Below are 17728 nucleotides of genomic sequence, written 5' to 3'. Positions count from 1 at the left end.
TTGGAAGGGGACGGATTAGTGGCTCATGTTAATTTTCTATAATGCTCAGAGTAACGAGACAATACTATTCTCTTCGTTTCTTGTCATCTCAGAATCCCACAATAATCTCTTGAGTTGTAATTTTTTCTTTTTGTGGACAATCAAGTCAAATTCAACAAATATTCATGTTATCTATTATAACCAAGAAGTAAAACTATAGTTTAAGAAAAATTATCTGCCATTATATTGTGACTTGACAACTTACCCACTATTAGATAAAAACAACTTAAATCAGTTCTGGCAGATTTGGGACTTGGCAGTTCAAAATATGAATAGCAAATGTAAAAGCATGAAAATGGCATTACTATTATGTTTTAAGAGGATAATACACCTTTAAAGGGTGCCAGTGATTATTCTGCATACTGTAAACAACGGCTGCCAATCAATTTAGAAAGTGGTGCGCAGCACATAAATGTAATAAGGCAAATTCCACTCAACCAACCTAATGTTTCCTACCCAAGTCACTACTTCTCAACAGGAACAGTAGGGCTACATATCCCTTTTACACTTCATAACCTGGTCCAAATTGCAAAAACTGACTCCAGCACAGAGAAGGGAGGGCATTTTCAGGAGTCCTCTGAAGTCTGTGCAGCAGTGGTCTCTAAAATCAAAATTAATCCTGAACACGAAGGTCACTTTATGACCCCGTCCTGCAGCAAAGCTGAGGGATGGTGAGTGTGCTCATAACCCAGTCAACTTGGCCTTGAGTTCTAATAACTCCACCTCTCCACAGAATATACTGGTAAATGGTGGTGGTGGTCGTGTGGAATGAGGAAATGGAAATGTTCCCTATGATCTGAATGAATATTCACGGGTTTCACTAACAGCCTTTAATGGCACTCTATTCTTGGAGGTTTTAAATAGCTGAATATTCAGATATGCACATGCCTTCTATTTTCTTTTATTCAAGGGTCCTCAATTCTCCACCTCTTTCAATTCTGTAACGTATTTTTAAACAATTATACTTAGAGTGATATTTTATGAAATTGGGTGTTAAACTTTGAGCTAATAATTATTTTAGTGTCTTTTTGATGGTAATTTAATAAGCATTTCATTCTTCAATCTTCTCACTCAGTCGCTCATTTTAAAAATGTGTCTGTCAGCTATTCGCTCATAATCTGGGACTTGATTTTCTTAATCTATCTCAGCTGAACTTTTTTTTTTTTTTAAATGGGATTGCTTGATATACTTTTGAAATATCTTGACCAGATGTTTGGGCATCGAGGAGACCACACACCTCATCCACTCTCACAAAAGGCCACTGCCACCACCACTGTACTGGGGACCTGACCTCTGAGTCACTCAGAATGTGGACAAGGACCACTGAATCCCGGACACATCAGTCTTTACGTGCAGAATCCCTGAGAATCCAATTCCAAACACTAAAGTGGGGACTCCTAGTAAAAGGTTCTGACACAGCAACATGCAATTTTTTTTCCCCTCAAGAGAGATAAAATAAATTTAGTTGCAATTTTATTTCTTCTAGAGGAGCTTCTAGGATTCAACACAACATTAAATTTTTGGCCTGTCTCTTTAATTTGAGAAATTGTACAAACGGCGACAGATGGCACACAGAATTGACTTATGTCCTCTATTCTTTACTGAAGAAGGGAGTGCATAGAAACTTTGATAAAGACAGAAGCTACAGTATGCAGGTCACTATTAAAATTATCTGGTGGCTCTTTGGACAGCTAGGATCAGAACATTCAGGCTTTCTTTTTTAGGCATTCGTTAAAACCAACCAACACTGTTGTAGGTTGACACTGGTGATCACAGCCCCGACGTTCAGTACCCTCCCTGTCCCAATAAGGACATGATGGATGTGCCATTAGCTTTGAACCTCGGCAACCTCTGAAATTACCACTCTTCCCACCCCCATCTCCCGCCCCCACCCCTCAAAATCATTATGAAATGGGAAGAACACTCAAGCTTACAGTTAATTGGAAACATTGCAAGGGAAGAGGAATGCTTAGGACAGCATGTCCATGGGAAAATAAATCACCCAGCATTGTTATTTAATGCATTGTGACATCATTTCCTGAAATTAAACAGAGATGACACCAATTCAGACGATCTCCAGTATAAGGTTCCATTCAAATAATTCACAGATGTTTTCTCCTGGCAAGCAGAAAAACAATGCAAAGGCAAAAACTAGGGGCAGCCTCACTCTGCTGCATGTTTGTGGGAAGCCCTCTCTGCTGGTGTTTTTCAGCTGTGTGTTCTGCATATGCATTTCCGCATAAGTATTTCCCAGCCCAACAGCCCCACTTGCATTCAGCGCTCATCTGTATCTCTGAATGTGAGAGAGGCCATCTCTCATTGCATAAGTAAGTTCAACATTTCATATTTGGTATTAATGTGGCCTATAGCAATTGGTATTAAGTAGCTCAATCTCAGAATCATAAAGGCTCGAATTTTCAAGGAGAAATAACTAATGTCCATGGAATACTGATTCAACTAACCATTCAAGGCCCTTCGAAAGGTATCTAATGATGGCGATGATCAGAGAGAGTCTCCATGGATGCCCTTGTGGAATGAACAAGGAGAGAAACCAGGGTAGACATGAACGAGGTTGGCAGCACCAGATCTCTCATCCTGGTTGATTTTAGGAGGTACTTACTACTAGAGGCCTTAGGCAGCTGGAAACCCAAGCACACAGTCAAAAAACCAAAATATCCAAAATCTGTGCAGCACATCACAGTTCCAAACTGACTATATCGTTTGAACCACACAGCAACCCAAACAGCTAAGTAGGACACATATTTACTGTTTTAGTTTTTAGGTAAGGAAATCGGTTCAGACGTTGACAAGCCCACCCAAGATTACAGAGCTCAAACCAAGTCTCTTCATTTCACATTCAGTGGCCCTTAAAAAAAAAAAAATACACACACACACACACACACACACACACACACACACACACACACACACCCCATGCTGTCTCTTAGACAGCCTGGACTTTAACACTCTGAGGAAGCAGGAGACTCTCGATTCTGTTCACATACTGAACAGTGAAAGGGAGCATTTATACTATCAAAACCAGGCCCCAGATAAGACATTCTGGACTGTTCCATAACCAGTTTCTTCTTCACCTCTATCGCACTCTATCTCAGAAGGCTCACCAGGATGTTCAGTTCATTAGTACCAGTACTCTCTGATGCTATCATTTAGCAGAACTGAGCAGTTGTCAAATGTTTATATGGCTCTAGAAAGCATAACTTAGATGATGTTCTCTCCTGCTCCGGGGCATTTGGGATCTGTTTGGCAAAACCTGATTTCCTCATCTCACACAGACCAGGAAAGTAAGCGGTAACTTTGGCTGCCCAGTTCCATTGGTCAAAGCCTCCTGCTAGCCATTCAGCTAGATTAAAATAAGAATTATATTACATATTTATTCTAAGAGCCAGGCATAGGGTTGAATGCTTTATATTCCCTTATTCAATCCCTGTAACAACCTTACTAAGTTGGTTCTAGAATTATCCCCATTCTACAGATATGGAAAACGAAGCTTAGAGAGGGTAACTGCTCAAGATCAAAAACCGACTGTGTTGCTGATTCCAGGCCCTGCGTTTTGTTTTGCTTTGCCCCTGATAACGAATAACTGAGAGTCATGACACAGGCAGAATCATATGCCTGGAAAGCATATGAAAGGACATGTATTGTTTCCCTTCCATTAGAGTGGGACACATCTAACTTCCCCCAGACCCAGGCTCTGTGCTGCTAACTTTGACACTGGATCACCTCACTGAAAAAAAAAAAAAAAAAAAAAAAAAAAGGGAGCCATCTAGGTCTACACATGATGAAGAGAACTAATTAAAAGGCAGAATAGTTTAAGTCAGTGTCTCTCCTCCCGTCTCTTGTGTGCATGTATGTGTGGGTATAAGAAAAAATTTGAGATGACTAAGTTAACTGTCACATGGTCTTTATGAACTCACTGGAGAAGAGATACGCGTTCCTCTCATGTAACATAGGGCTGTATTTACTCATAACTTGGGTACACTGTCTCTGCAGGATGATAAACTTTAAAACTCATTTTTACTACCAGAGACATTTACAAAATCCCATAAAACAATCTCTAATGGACGAGAAGCCAAATGACTGAACACGTGAAAGGCAGGTTTCATCACTCTCCCTCACCACCAGACACGGAGAGAGGAGTAAAGCATTTTGCCATGAACAAAGGGCACAGTTTTTAGACCCTGCAGTTTCAAGAAGGCTGTGTGATATGACATCACTTTAAAGTAAATTTGCTTCTGATTCCGTACACATATCTTTGAAAGAAGTCCCACATCCCCTAAGTGTGAGCTTTAGCCCCGTGTTTTCAAATAAGAAAACCTTTAGTTAGAGACTGGTATGAGCAAGCAGTGTCTTTGTATAGGAGCACTTCCTGTTTTCATTCCGTGATCAAATATATTCTTTGCAGCACAACTAGAAAGCTCTCGAACGTGGCAAGTGGAGGTGCCTGAGAGCCTAATTGAGCACACTAAGGGCTTCTTGGCGTGGAGGAGTGTTTCATGGTTATGAATAAACCGTTAGCCCTGGTATTATTTCTTGCTGTTTTCTTTCTTTAACTATCTTTGAAGTCAAATAAAAACAGTTGTAATGGCAGGCTTACTTTTATGATACCATAATCTCCATGTGTTAGTGAAAGGAATATACTTCCCTAGGATTTCCCTAAGTTCTTTTGCCATTGGGTACTTTCCAGCAAAAGCACATACATTTCCAACAGATTCTTTCTTCAATCTTCACTAGATTTCTTAGTCTGAGAAGCCAAACAGAGCCATCAACCAATAGAGGAGGGGGGTAATAGTATACACAACATTTTCAGCAGGTGAATTGCTATATATATATATATATATATATATATATATATATATATATAGCTAAAAATATACATATAGCTAAAAAATATACATATAGCTAAAAATATATATATTTATATATATATTTAGCAACACAAATATATATGAGCTTACTTTTTTTAACGTTATGATGAGTGTTTTGAAGGGGATTTTTAAAAGACATTTTGGAAATTGGGAGTTAGAAACCAGAAATTAATTATTTAGACTCAGATTAAATTTAAATTCAAAGTGCTTAACTCCGAATATGGAAATTGCTCAATTCATCAAATAGTTTTTTTTTTTAATGCCACTTTGGATTTAGTTTAAATATTTCCTTCAATATAATCAATGAGCCGCAAGTTTATTAGTTTTTTCCTTAAAGTCGGTGGTGCTCAGGAATTTGAGACTGTTTTAACTGTTACAGTTGTAGTGGAACTTGTTCTTCCAAGAAAACTGAAGGTTAATGATTTTTGTCATATTGAGACTAAGACTTAACAATTGCTACAGTTGGCCTTTGTTGAGGTGGGGTTCTTTTTTCTCTGGGCCTTTTGAGGTATTCAGAATAGGTGACAATAGCATGCAGTTGAGAACATATGTAGAGAGACCCCTGTGGCTTATTGGAAAAAGTTGCTCCGTGCTGGTTGGGTGTTTGGAAAAAAAAATACAACCAGAGTTCTTTTATGTTCTGCTAGTTAATGAATGCATGAATGTCAAAATGGGCCAATGGCCCATTCAGGGGGCAAAGCCTTAGCAGCCCCCTTCTTTAAGAACACATCCTGAGATGCAAAATACATTTGCTTAACAAATTAAAATAATGAGATAATTCAATTAGCTTCTTTTTAAAAAAAGAAAGAAAAAAGGGTACATCGGGGATTATTGTAATACAAGAACAGGTCATACCGCACAAAAGAGAACAAACCAGTTTGAAATAATGTTAAAGAGACTAATAATGGAGGAATGCACACTGAATCATGCACTTGTGAAGAAATTTACATGAAATAATAATTTAGACTACATCTATTTTCAGTGAGCTAGAGCCAACATTTCACTTTGAAAGTTGAAATTAATTAAATGACAGAAAAATATAGTGGGCATCTCTATTTCCAAGGACTTCCTCATGCCTGTTAGTGCATGTAAGAAAAGAAGTCTAAATTAACATGTCGCTAGTTAGGGGTCTCTATTCTTGGTTTCTGAGCTCGGAATTATAGCTGAGTAAATCTTTCAGCTCATTAAAGATTGGAAAGTAAAAGTTTTACAGGACCATCCTCATCAAAGTTACTGAACCTCTTCTCTGCAGTTGGGGTAAAATCTGGATGAAGAGGGAAAATTTGTTCAAAGAGAAAGCCGAGGAGCATTTCCTTATGATACAAGGGAGGTGCAGGAAAGGCAAGGGAGGGGAGCAGAGAGAACGACTGGGAGACAAAGCCATTGGGAGAAACTAATGAAAGGGGCATGTTGTGAAAGAAGGTCATGGGGAGGAGGGAGAAAAATAGAGCACTTCGCAGAGAGTAAAAAGAAAGGGGATGATCAGAGACTGGGACAGAACAGTGTTCTGGCTACGTGCTCCAGAGCTGAAGCAAGAGCTGTGGGTGCAGGAATGGAGGCCGCAGTGTGGAGACCCTGCACTGTGTCCCTCTCGCTTGAAAACTGGGGACACGTAAGGTCCGGAGAACTTAATGGACCCACTGAGGTTCAGCTAGCACAGAGGAGAGCTGAACTCAAAATGCGGGTTTCCCGACTGCTTGGCTGAGGCTATTTGATTCTTTTCTCCCTGCTCCAAAGACAGACATTCGTTAAAATTTTCAGTTGGCTGGAGAGTTCTGCACAAAGTCTTGAGTTCCTTTAACTAGATGAAAGCACTCTCAGTGTGGGGACAAGGTCTTGTGGTCGGTCTGTAGCCCCCTGCACAGCCAAGCCACCAGGGGTGCCCAGCAATCCCCGGCCACCCACAATTTTTCACCAGTGGCCACACTGCATGGTGGGTTCAGTTCAGGACAGGGAGGTGGGAGGCAAGGTATCGACAGGACAAAGCAGGAGGTCCAGCAAGAGCTGTGGACACAGTGTTGGAGTTTCAAGGCACAGAATATAGGTGGTGAAGGAGAGAGTCGGCTTGAAGAGAAAGGTGCCAAATCTTCTCTACTCGGAAAGGCTGGGGGAGCAGGAAGTTTTAAAAACAAAGAGAACAGCACTTTGCTTCTCCCTATTTCCTCCCCCTCTGACGCTGGGTATACTGATGGCAGAGGTTGTGTGAGATTTATATGCCACTGGTAGAGCGGATAATGATTTTAGCAAAGTCTTCATAGTGCCGTGGGAAAAGCACAGCGCGGGGGACGAGCAAGGTTGGGTTCTGGTGGCAGGCTGACCTTGAGTTAATCACTTCCCTCTCTGGGCCTCAGTTTCCTCACTGGTAAACAGAGCAGCTGAATTCTCGCAGGTTCTGGGGTTCTGTGGTGTTGACTTTGACTACTGAGGGGCTGCAAATAACATGGAGAGGTCTGCTTGTAAAGCAGTTGTTGAAATCTTTATTTCCGGCCAGGAGGGGCTGGGCATGAAGGAAGACGGAGGGAGGAAACCAAACAGGTGAGCTAGTGGGGAGCAAGCTGTTTGCCTGCCATCCATGTGCTCCTGCCCTGCCTTTCTAACTTGCTACTCTAACCAAACAACCCTTCAGTTAAAAATGAGAAACCCCTCCCCTCACACTCACTCGACTTCCAAATTAAAAACATTTTACAGGTTAGTAAATCTCCAGCTGAGGTGATGTAGCAAAGAACAGCTGTGAAGTAATTTTGATAATGATGAGAATAATAGCCTCATGGCAAGGTTCAGGGCTTTGCTGTTGCAGCTTCAGTGCTCCTGAATAGATAAAAGTGATTAAATACTCCTGATTATCCCTGACCAATATGTAATGGATTTACAGCCCTTTCAATTAGTCAGTATTTGCTTAGGACTCATTATTTTGTCTTTGGTTAAGTAATCAGCCCAGAGACTGCATGTTCTGTCTAATTCCTCTGAGCCAAGTCAGTGCAGGGCCCTGACCTTTGAAATGGCCATGGCTGCAAGGCAAGAATAACCACTACCACGGCAGCCTCGTTGGTTCTCCCCTCTAATCCTGACACCACGGGCCAGATCGATACACCTTAGTTTGCTACTAATGTCCTTACATCAAAATGGCCGATTTAGGAATGTGAATTTATCTCTCCCCCCTCCCTGCCGCCACTCCACCCCTTGCCCTTTGTAGCCCAGCTGGAAGAGCAGATCAGCAGTCACCACCATAAATAAAAGTGGAACCTTGTCCTGGACCCATGACACTGTAACTAATGTCATTCAGCATGGCAACACACAAGTTAGAGAATCAAAGAAGACCTTCGGTTTTCAATGCGCTACTCTATATTTAAGCATTTACCTAAATAGAATGGCCTGAAAACAATATCATAGCAAGACACTGCCTCTGACGTCTTTACCACTTTCCCAGAATCTCCAAACGCACAGTAAAACAGGAGTGCCTAGTTCCCTTGTAAAAATACATCGTGATTTTTTTGTCATGAGAGTCTTAGAGTCAATAGTGCACAGGGACACGTAAAACCCACTGCAGACAGGAGGACAGAGATAAACTGTTACTTTAAAAACGTTGCATGGTTGATCTCTTCCCAGAAGTGAATGGGGTTAGCTTCTAAGAAAAGGGACTTGAAGAGCTAAAAAAGAATCCTTAATCTCCACCTTACAAACAAAGGCTCTGGAGCACCTATAGCCCTTCTGTGTTTGTCACATAAACACGTGCCATGTTTGCAAGCTGCTCCAACGATTACACTTGCACCTGATACCATGAGCTTGGACATGCATGTGGCAAGGTGCTTTTTTTTTTTTTTTTTTTTTTTTTTTTTTTTGCCTCCTAGAGGAGATGGCTTTCGTTAAGACTGTAATCAGCGGTGTGCATGGGTTTGTGAGCTCCTTACGGCCATTTCCCTTGTCTGCAGTTGCCGTATCTGAAGCTGCCCTCACACCTTGTAGCATAAATAACAAGTTTGCTTACATATACTGTTGAGGGCCCTAGACCATATTGAATAAGGTCTGTGCCTGGCTTAGGAAAACCAAAATCTCCTCCTTTCTAGAGGCTGTTCTTTGGATAGTGAAGGCTGACAAAATCTTAGCTGCTCTGTTAGTCATCAGATTTCAAGAAAGGGAAAATAGGCACCTGATTTTTAAAAAATCTGTATCAACCTGTAAAGTTTGCTAGGAGAAGGCAAAGCAAGCAAAAACGCTTTCATCTTGACTTACTGTGAGATGCTGGAACAGCCATGCTCTCATGATATTTGTTGCTACTTTGGGGAAAATGCCTCTTTTCTTCTGACGTTTTTTGTCCTTGTCTGGATCATCATCGTCACCTGTGCCAGGTGAGGCTACACTGTTGTCTAAACCATCCCCTGGCAGAAAAAAAAGAAAAAGAAGAAAAAACACATTAGAGGCAACACAGAAAGGGTGCCAACAACAATGTGCAGCTGATGATGAGCTCAGCTCAGCTTGTTGAAAGAAATCCATTAAGCGGGTATATTCTCTTTCATTAAAGTATAATTGGAGACACAAATATGTAAAAGACAAAATTAAACCAGGCCTCTTCAAATGTTAATTTTGTGTGTCTCACACTCGCCCATATCATTAATTCAATTATAATTGTGCGCTTGACACAGTGCAGTAGCTCTTTGTCAATTATGGAATCCAATGTGGGAAAACCGCCATCAGAAAACCCATTCGGTGAAAATCCACTCCCATGCCCATAGTGAACACATACTGTAGGGTAATCAAGTTAAATGTTCTGTAGTCTATATATTCCAGGCTGCCTGCATAGGTGACAGTAACTGTGTCACTGTTCATTGCACATAACACACTGCCTGCTCAGCCCCTCCTAGAACTGTCACCTCCTAAGCACGCACATTCACACACTCCTCAGATGACCCTGCATTCGGCATTTGCATGACATGAAAACTTTTAGCTCTCTGCACCACTGATCATGATCATTATCATTTATACACACACACACACACACACACACACACACACACACACACATGAAGGTAGGGTGCTCACTTAATCAGAAGTTTCTATCAACATCTTTCTCTTCTGTGCTTTTCTCCGGCATTAATTGTGCATTAGCAAAAATCATTTACTTTTAACAGTCATAGTTATTTTTTCTTGCCCTCCAGCAAAAATGCCTTGAAAGCCTGCCTGGAGGGCATCTAAATTATGTATCTGAAAAACTCTTCTGGCAAGGCATTGCAGGACCCCTACTTTCTTAAAATTCATACGAGCACGTCTTCCTGTTTTTGGGAAGGCATCAATCAAGAGCAGCAATATATGCCATATCCCTACATTAATATTTGAACTAATAACTTTAAAAAAAGGAAAGAAACAAGATCCGACTTGTGGCATAATCAAATGCAAAATAAATGAAGAATACGGGGACAGCGCTGGGGCTTTATAGATGGCTGTGTTTTCCTTGCACATCATTAGCCTGGAGCCACACGAAAGAGGAAAACAGAGAAGTGGAGAGTTTATGCTCCCTGCTGGTGTTTAAGAAGCTGGGGTCCTGGAAGGACATCTGGGAATTGCACTGAGATGGGGGTTTTTGTAATTTAAGAATAGACATTCATTAGCAGTAAATGCCATAAATCCCATGCTAAGTAAAAACCTTGTCCAAGAAAGCCTAAAACAATAAACTCTGTGCTCAATGTAGCCTGAGCTAGACGTTCCGCAGCTTCCAGGGGAATGTTATAGATCCACCAACTCATTCCCAGACCCGTTCCTTCCTCTTGGACTGGGCCACACCAGCACGTCCTGCCCACCGGGCCCCTCCCCTTCTAACTTCTGGGTCTGCTCCGTGGGCTTCCCTGTACCTGTTCTTTTCCTTCCTCACCAAAAAAAAAAAACAAAAACAAAAACAAAAACAAAAACAAAACAAAACAAAAAAAAACCCTTCAACCTTCTTTGACCAGAAAAGCAGAAAAGCCACAGCAAAGAGCTGGCAGATTAATTTTATTGACATTTCCATTTTCACTGCAATGTGATACCCTCCATCACATGGAAGAGATGACCCTCACTATTTACAGACTGACAGGCCACTTCATTACAACCACCCTGCCCCAAGGCAAAGCAGCTCCCTTCCATCTGCCCAAACACTAGAGCATGACCCCGAAGTTGCTGTTCTCTTTTTCTTTGCCGTCTGTTATGATAAAAAAAAAAAAAAAGAGTCAAAGGGACCCCAAATAGTCAAAGAACTAATCAGAGTACAAGGAAACAAAGGGCATTTGACTTTTGAATACTGAATATATGGAATCTAGTCTTCACCTACATCTGTCTTCATCTGCACACCCGTGTATACTAGGGGTCGCTTGCACAAGGAGACACACACACACACACACACACACACACACACACACACACACACAAGCTTGAGCAGGGACACGCGTACACGCTTTCCACCATGCCAAGGAACTGCTGCAAGGCAAATTCTCACCCACACTAATGGCTTCTGACTGCTCCTTGGCAACCCTAGCATTTTAACCTGGGTGGATGTGCTCTCCAAAATACAGACGCTGGAGCGATCTCATCAGCTGTTCATGTGACACAGATGGAGAGTGGCTATTAGGAGCCAGGCAGTGGGCCTTGGGGATCTGAGGTGCTGTTCTGTAGCCCGAGGCAATTTTGAAAAGCAGTACCCGGAGATGAGGAAAAAAAAACCCACACTGCAAGTCCAAGTTTGAAGTCAGTCAGTCTGTCTGTCTACCTACCGTGGATAAAGATATCTTTGTCTCTCAATGTAAAAATCTATGTGGGCTATCTGGATGTACACTGTGGATAATGTATGTATGGAATGGCTCTTCCTTCAATGTCTTCCAAATATAAAAACACACACTGTAAACAATGCCTGTGTGTATATATTTCTTCCTAAGCACATATGGTTTCTGTGTATATGTTTAAGCTGAAATTGTCAGGATTTTGTTAAAATCTCATTTAGCTTTTTTTGATAGATTTTTGAATATACTTATTTTAAAAGGTTAATGGCTTAATTGAAGGAAGTTCAACCAAAAAAAAAGGAAGAAAGAAAGAAAGAAAGGCATTTGTCTTTTTAACCCAATCAATGACCTTAAAAGTGAGAGACGCAATTTCCACAGTGCATTTTCTCCTGTTTAAAAGCAAAGAGGGCTGGTAACACCTTCAAACTATCTAGCTAAAGAAAAAAAATATATAGCTAGATTGAGCATTCTTTGATGACTGAAACTGGAAAAAGGCAGGAGCATCACATGAATTTTAATATAAAGCAGTCCATTTTATGTATTGTAAAATATTTGAAATTGGATCCAGTGTTAACAAATAATTGTAAAGAAAAATGTGTCTGTTTTTATAATAAGTAGGTACTAGACATTAGATTTTTTAAATTAATATTAGTGTCGGGGGTGCCTGGGTGGCTCAGTTGGTTAAGTGTCTGACTTTGGTTCAGGTCATGATCTCGCGGTTCCTGGGTTCAAATCCCGTGTCGGGCTCTGTGCTGACAGCTCAGAGCTCAGAGCCTGAAGCCTGCTTCGGATTCTGTGTCTCCCTCTCTCTCTGCCCCTCCCCTGCTCACGGTCTGTCTCTCTCTGTCTCTCAATAATAAATAAACATTTAAAAAATAAATAAAAATAATATTAGTGTCTATACTTCCTTAAAGAGCAGAATTTCCCTCTCCAAACAACACAATAAATAACATTTTTTTGTTGTTGTTGCTCCAACGGACTGTGAACCAACTCCAGTGTGGAGGAATAAGAGCATAAAGAAACAGTTCAAAAGAAAACTGTGTGATCTGCAACCTAAAATAAAATTGTGCAGATGATGCCCGAGTTAGTAACTCTTAAAGTCAACATCATTTTCTTGTTTTAAGGCTGTGTGTAAGATAGTTGGCAATCCTTGGCACCTGTGCCACGTGAGTTTCTGTGCCGAAAAGGCTATATACACCAGCACAGATGTGTGAGCCAAAGGAGGTATATGAGGTGATAGCGTCCATCTCAGCATCTGAAGTTAAGATTCAAAAGTGTGGAATCCTGAGGGGCAGGAACTGTTTTTTGTTTATCTTTTTATCCTCAGAGCACACCTCTGTGTCTGATCCGGAGCAGGAACCCAGTGATTGTCTGTTGGGTGAGTGAACAGCTGAACTCACACATGAGCTTATTCGAGGACCCTCTCCTCTTTCTGACAATCCCAAACTGGGGCAAGTGCGCTCATTATAGTGCCTAAGGGGCTGAGTTGCCTGTGTGCACACAGCCACTTCTAACATGCCAGGAATGGTGCTTCTTAAAAGAACTCCGGGTGCATTGGGGCCTTTTTGAGGGGCTGAACCACCAGCCATCCCACTAGCATTGCCACCTCTCTGATTGTGAAAAACCACAGCAAAAAATAATGTAATTCTTCTTCTAAAAGGTTGCTAATCCCTTCTCTAAGGGCACAGTCTAAATCGGGGGCAAAGATACTCAAAAAGTGGTGCATTACTTCAATGTATTGTGGGTGACCATGGAAAGAAATATTTAAGGCCTATAGATAGACAACTCTGAAGTGGATTAAACCATCAGGGGAGACTGTTAAAAACACAGGTCTCTAGGCCTTATCCTATATTTATAGAATCAAAATATCCCAGGGCAGGGACAAGGAATTTATATTTTTAACAAGCTCCTTGGGTTTGTTTATACAACCAGCCTAGCATTGGTTCTCAAACTGGCTTTTGGAAGCCACTGAACTAGACGACCTTCTAATTTGAAAGAAAATGCAACCTAAAGGACAGGTAGGTAGTCACAAGTCTATTCTACTCCCATACATGGGGTCAGTGGTCATGGGGAGCAACTACAGTGTGGCCCAGGCCTTACTCACTACGGAAGAGTCACTATGTTCTCCATCACATCTACTGGCCAACAGAATGTAGCCCCATCCTGACCTTCTGGTGATGAGAGATAAAAAGGAAGAAAAAGCTCTAGAACACTGGCTCTCAGAATATGGACCGGCAGCTTTAGCACTGGCAAAGAAATGGTGAGCAATGCATATCCCTGGACCCTCCCAGACCTACTGAATTTGAGTCGCCGGGGTGGGGCCTAATAATCTGAATGTTACCAAGTGTTCCAAGTGATTTTAATGACCACCCAAGTTTAAGAAGCACTGCTGAAGAACACATTGAAGACCCCCTAAACCTGCTACCCTTGGCGGTTGCTGTCTGAAGGCCTGACTCTAATCCCTGGGTCTTCTTCCTGTTTTAAGACTCTGAGGTATTTTGAGAGCATCTGTGGCTGGATTTACACCCAGGCTCTGGAGGAAATCACACATACTTTCCACAGCTGAGCATACTGTGCTCGGAACAGGGCACTGCTCTGGAAAGCAGCCCCAATCTACACCTACCTAAAGACCAATACTGAGACAGTTTATTAGTTGTGGGAAGCTAAATCCTGGGATATCCATGGTAATGGGTATCCAGGTATAGGCAAAATCCATATCCATAGCTGTGTATCCAGTGAATCCTCAGATGATGCTAAAGCAGAAATTCCCAATCCATACAACTGTAGGTCATAAAAACTACGCAGGCAAAAGGACATCACTTCCTTTCATTGGCACATTGTCTTATTCCATTTAGCCAAAAATCTATCTATATTTTAGGCATCCATTTCTTGGCTTGGAATAAAGCAATGATATCAACAGTGATGATGTGCCATGATGAGTCTGATATCACCAGGCTGTGGCCCTCTTGCCCTATCAGAACTACAATGCAGCAACCAAGAAGGTCCATCGTCTTGTACCTTTCTACCTACTCCACTCCTCTCCATAAACAAAACAAAAACAAAACAAAACAAAACAAAACACAGACTTTTGCCAGTGAGAAAAATGAGGCCAGGAGTTTAGGTGGTGGCTCAAGATTCCACAGCTATGTGTGCTCTAGAATGAACTAGAATCCAGGTAACTTCAAGTCCAGTATTATGGCCACTGGTATTCTCACATTAATATTGTAAGTTATCTTTCACCTTTTAAAGCATTACTTCATTTGAACCCTGTTATTAGTGACAGATCTAAGCAAGGTTTGATCCCACAGGTAAAATTCTAAGTGCAGAGAAGAGATTAGATATAGGGCCCAGGAGTTGGGACTGAGCTAGAGTTGGTCTGGGCTAGTCCAGGTTCAAAGAGAAATGTACAAACTTTTCTCCCAAAAGTAAGCCAGTGCCTGAAGGGCTTTGGATATACTCAGTAGAGCAACAGACTTTGGGACTCAGGATTTCTCTGAACGGGTTTCTTGTCATCCGAGTGGAGACACCAAACTGACCTTCAGGGCTTAGAGATGGCTACAAATATTTGAGAACTGACTGTCCACACAGTAAGGATCTCAGGAGCTCTGTGCAGTGCTATTAAACACTTCGCAGAACTGTGATTAAGACAATATAGCCCCCTGCCTCAAAGTCACTTTTTTAAAGCTAGAATAAGGTTGCTACGACATTTGCCGCAATGTCAATTAACAAACATCTAAAACTGACCTCTGAATCTTGTATCAGGACAAGTAAACACGCATGTTGGTTGGTAGCATTTGGAGCTCTTTTGAGTAAGTTGGTGATGCATTATTTAATTCTCCCTCCACCAAGTTTTAGACCAGGTTTCATAGTTAAATACATTCACACAAAATATATACTGTAAAAAAGAAGGACGTCTCATCTGAAAGAACATGGCTTCACACCCCCTATTTTGCTAAACAGAAATGCACTACGTTCATTATCATTTTCATTGTGTGCAATGGAAATCCACTAATTTCATACACACACACACACACACACACACACACACACACACACCCTTTCTAAACAATCTATTTCCAGGAATTAGGTATATTCATGATACATAGATATTTATGTATGTGTTCATAAACCTATATGTATATAAACTGTATTGTATCTTTTTCAAATAAATCACCAATTTGTACACAAGTGTCCAAATATATTTATAGATGAACTGCATACTTTTGCCTGTAATGATACACGTGTGCGTGAGCGCACACACACACACAAATTTACAGAGTTCTTAAGATGGTGTTATTTAATGTTAAATAGAGTGGTCTCTTTTCTACCCATTTCTCTATCTCTAGAATACAGGCCCCTCTTCTTTATCAATACGGCTGTCGCATTCATTATCTTCATTATCACAAGTCCCCCTCATTGGGCACTTGCAGTGTTCCAATCCTCATGTAATTTTCACAGCAAATGAATGAAATAACTATTACCAATTCCATTTTACAGATAAGAGAACATAGATTCAGAGAAATTAAGTGACTTGTCAAAGGTCACATAGTTAGCATGTGGCCCAGCGTGCTAGTCCTCCAAAGCCCACACTCCCGTCTTCTGTCCTCTCCCTCAACCTGCTCAGAGGACGAGAGAATGAAAAGGGAATCTTGCTTCTGGATAAGCACTCACTGCCCCAGAAACAAACTCCAAGGGTAAGGCCTTGTATATGTAACACTGATGTTCCAAGGAGACAGTAGGTGACAGCATATTTAAAATATAAATGGGGGCACTGGGTGGCTCAGTCAGTTAAGCGTCTGACTTTGGCTCAGGTCATGATCTCATGGTCTGTGAGTTCGAGCCCCCTAGTGGGGCTCTGTGCTGACAGCCTGGTTGCGTGTCTCCCTCTCTCTCTGCCCCGCCCCTGCTCATACTCTTATCTCTCAAAAATGAAGGTTAAAAAAAAATTAAAAGTAAACGTGAACCACGAAACAAGCAGATGCATATTTTACCCAAACAGGTATAGCCATTATCTATAGATAGGATCGTTATTGATCCCTGTGGATGTAAATGTCAAATTAATTATAACTTTGAAATAGAAGCATCTGTGGAATTTCAAAGACTTCTCTGAGCCAAGGGATCATTCAAGATTCCACGCCTTCAGTCCTTTCCCCTTGGCTTGGGTTGTCCTTTCTCTTCATTTTTACTCCCCCTCCTTCCCAGTCTTGTCAAGGCAAACTCCTAGTCAGCCTCCACAACCCAATGAAAAAGGAACCTCTTTTGCAAAGCTTTCTCCAGTTCCCAAGACAGAGTTAGTACACTATGCTTTCTACTTCTTCAGCAGTTTGTTCTTGCCTGTTATATACACTTTGTCTTTTGCAATTTATATTTTCAGTCATTTCTCTGTCCTCCTTGACTGTGAACTTTCCCAAGGCAGGGGCTGTGTCATTTCTGATGCCCAAGCCCCGACACGGGGTAAACACTCAAATGTTACTGGAACGGACACATGGGTAGCAAGATCCTTGAGACATCTTATTAGGACCCGATGAGAATGTAACCTTTGATGAAGGAGATCCCTTGGCTCTGGTAACTTGTTCTAGGAGCCACCATGCCTTGGGCTCCATCGTTCCCTGTGAGCACTGGGTATCATGGTATCGTGCCCAGTGTTTTACTGTTTGCATACGTGTGTGGTCCTCCTCAGAGATGCTCCTTACGTGTCTGAGACATGCGTCAGCTACTATTTATGAAAACTCCATCTCACACTTGCCCTATTCCAAACGGGAAGAGGGAGTGCTGGGAGATAGCGGGCTGTGCACTGCCTGGGCTGTTCAGATTACTCAGAACGTTACCGCTAAAGATGAAGTATTAGGTAGCTGTGGAACTGTAACACACAGTACTTTGTGAACCCATTCCCTATGGTCATTTCTTTATTTTTTTTCTCTCAATATAATACTTTGGAAACAGGATTAAAATATTCGGAGAGGCACAAAGTTATTTTCTTTTGGGGACTACTTTCCAGGAGTTTAATTTAGGACATCCCACTGAGAAACCTGCATCAGGGTTTCAAATGAGGTGAAGAAG

General features: G+C 41.5%; 1 protein-coding gene across 8 annotated transcripts in view; it reads right to left on the bottom strand.

Moving 5' to 3' along the window:
- Positions 1-17728, bottom strand: part of MEIS2 (Meis homeobox 2) — a 209921-nt gene that overhangs the window by 135986 nt on the left and 56207 nt on the right. For all 8 annotated transcript variants that reach the window (XM_023255515.2, XM_023255517.2, XM_023255512.2 and 5 more), the window contains one exon: positions 9156-9301. In XM_023255515.2, coding sequence (XP_023111283.1) covers positions 9156-9301 — 146 coding nt within the window. The remainder of the gene's footprint in view (positions 1-9155; positions 9302-17728) is intronic.

This window comes from Felis catus, chromosome B3 (assembly GCF_018350175.1).
Source record: "Felis catus isolate Fca126 chromosome B3, F.catus_Fca126_mat1.0, whole genome shotgun sequence".
In the NCBI taxonomy this organism is placed as follows: domain Eukaryota; kingdom Metazoa; phylum Chordata; class Mammalia; order Carnivora; family Felidae; genus Felis; species Felis catus.
This window is presented reverse-complemented; position numbering and strand designations above follow the sequence as displayed.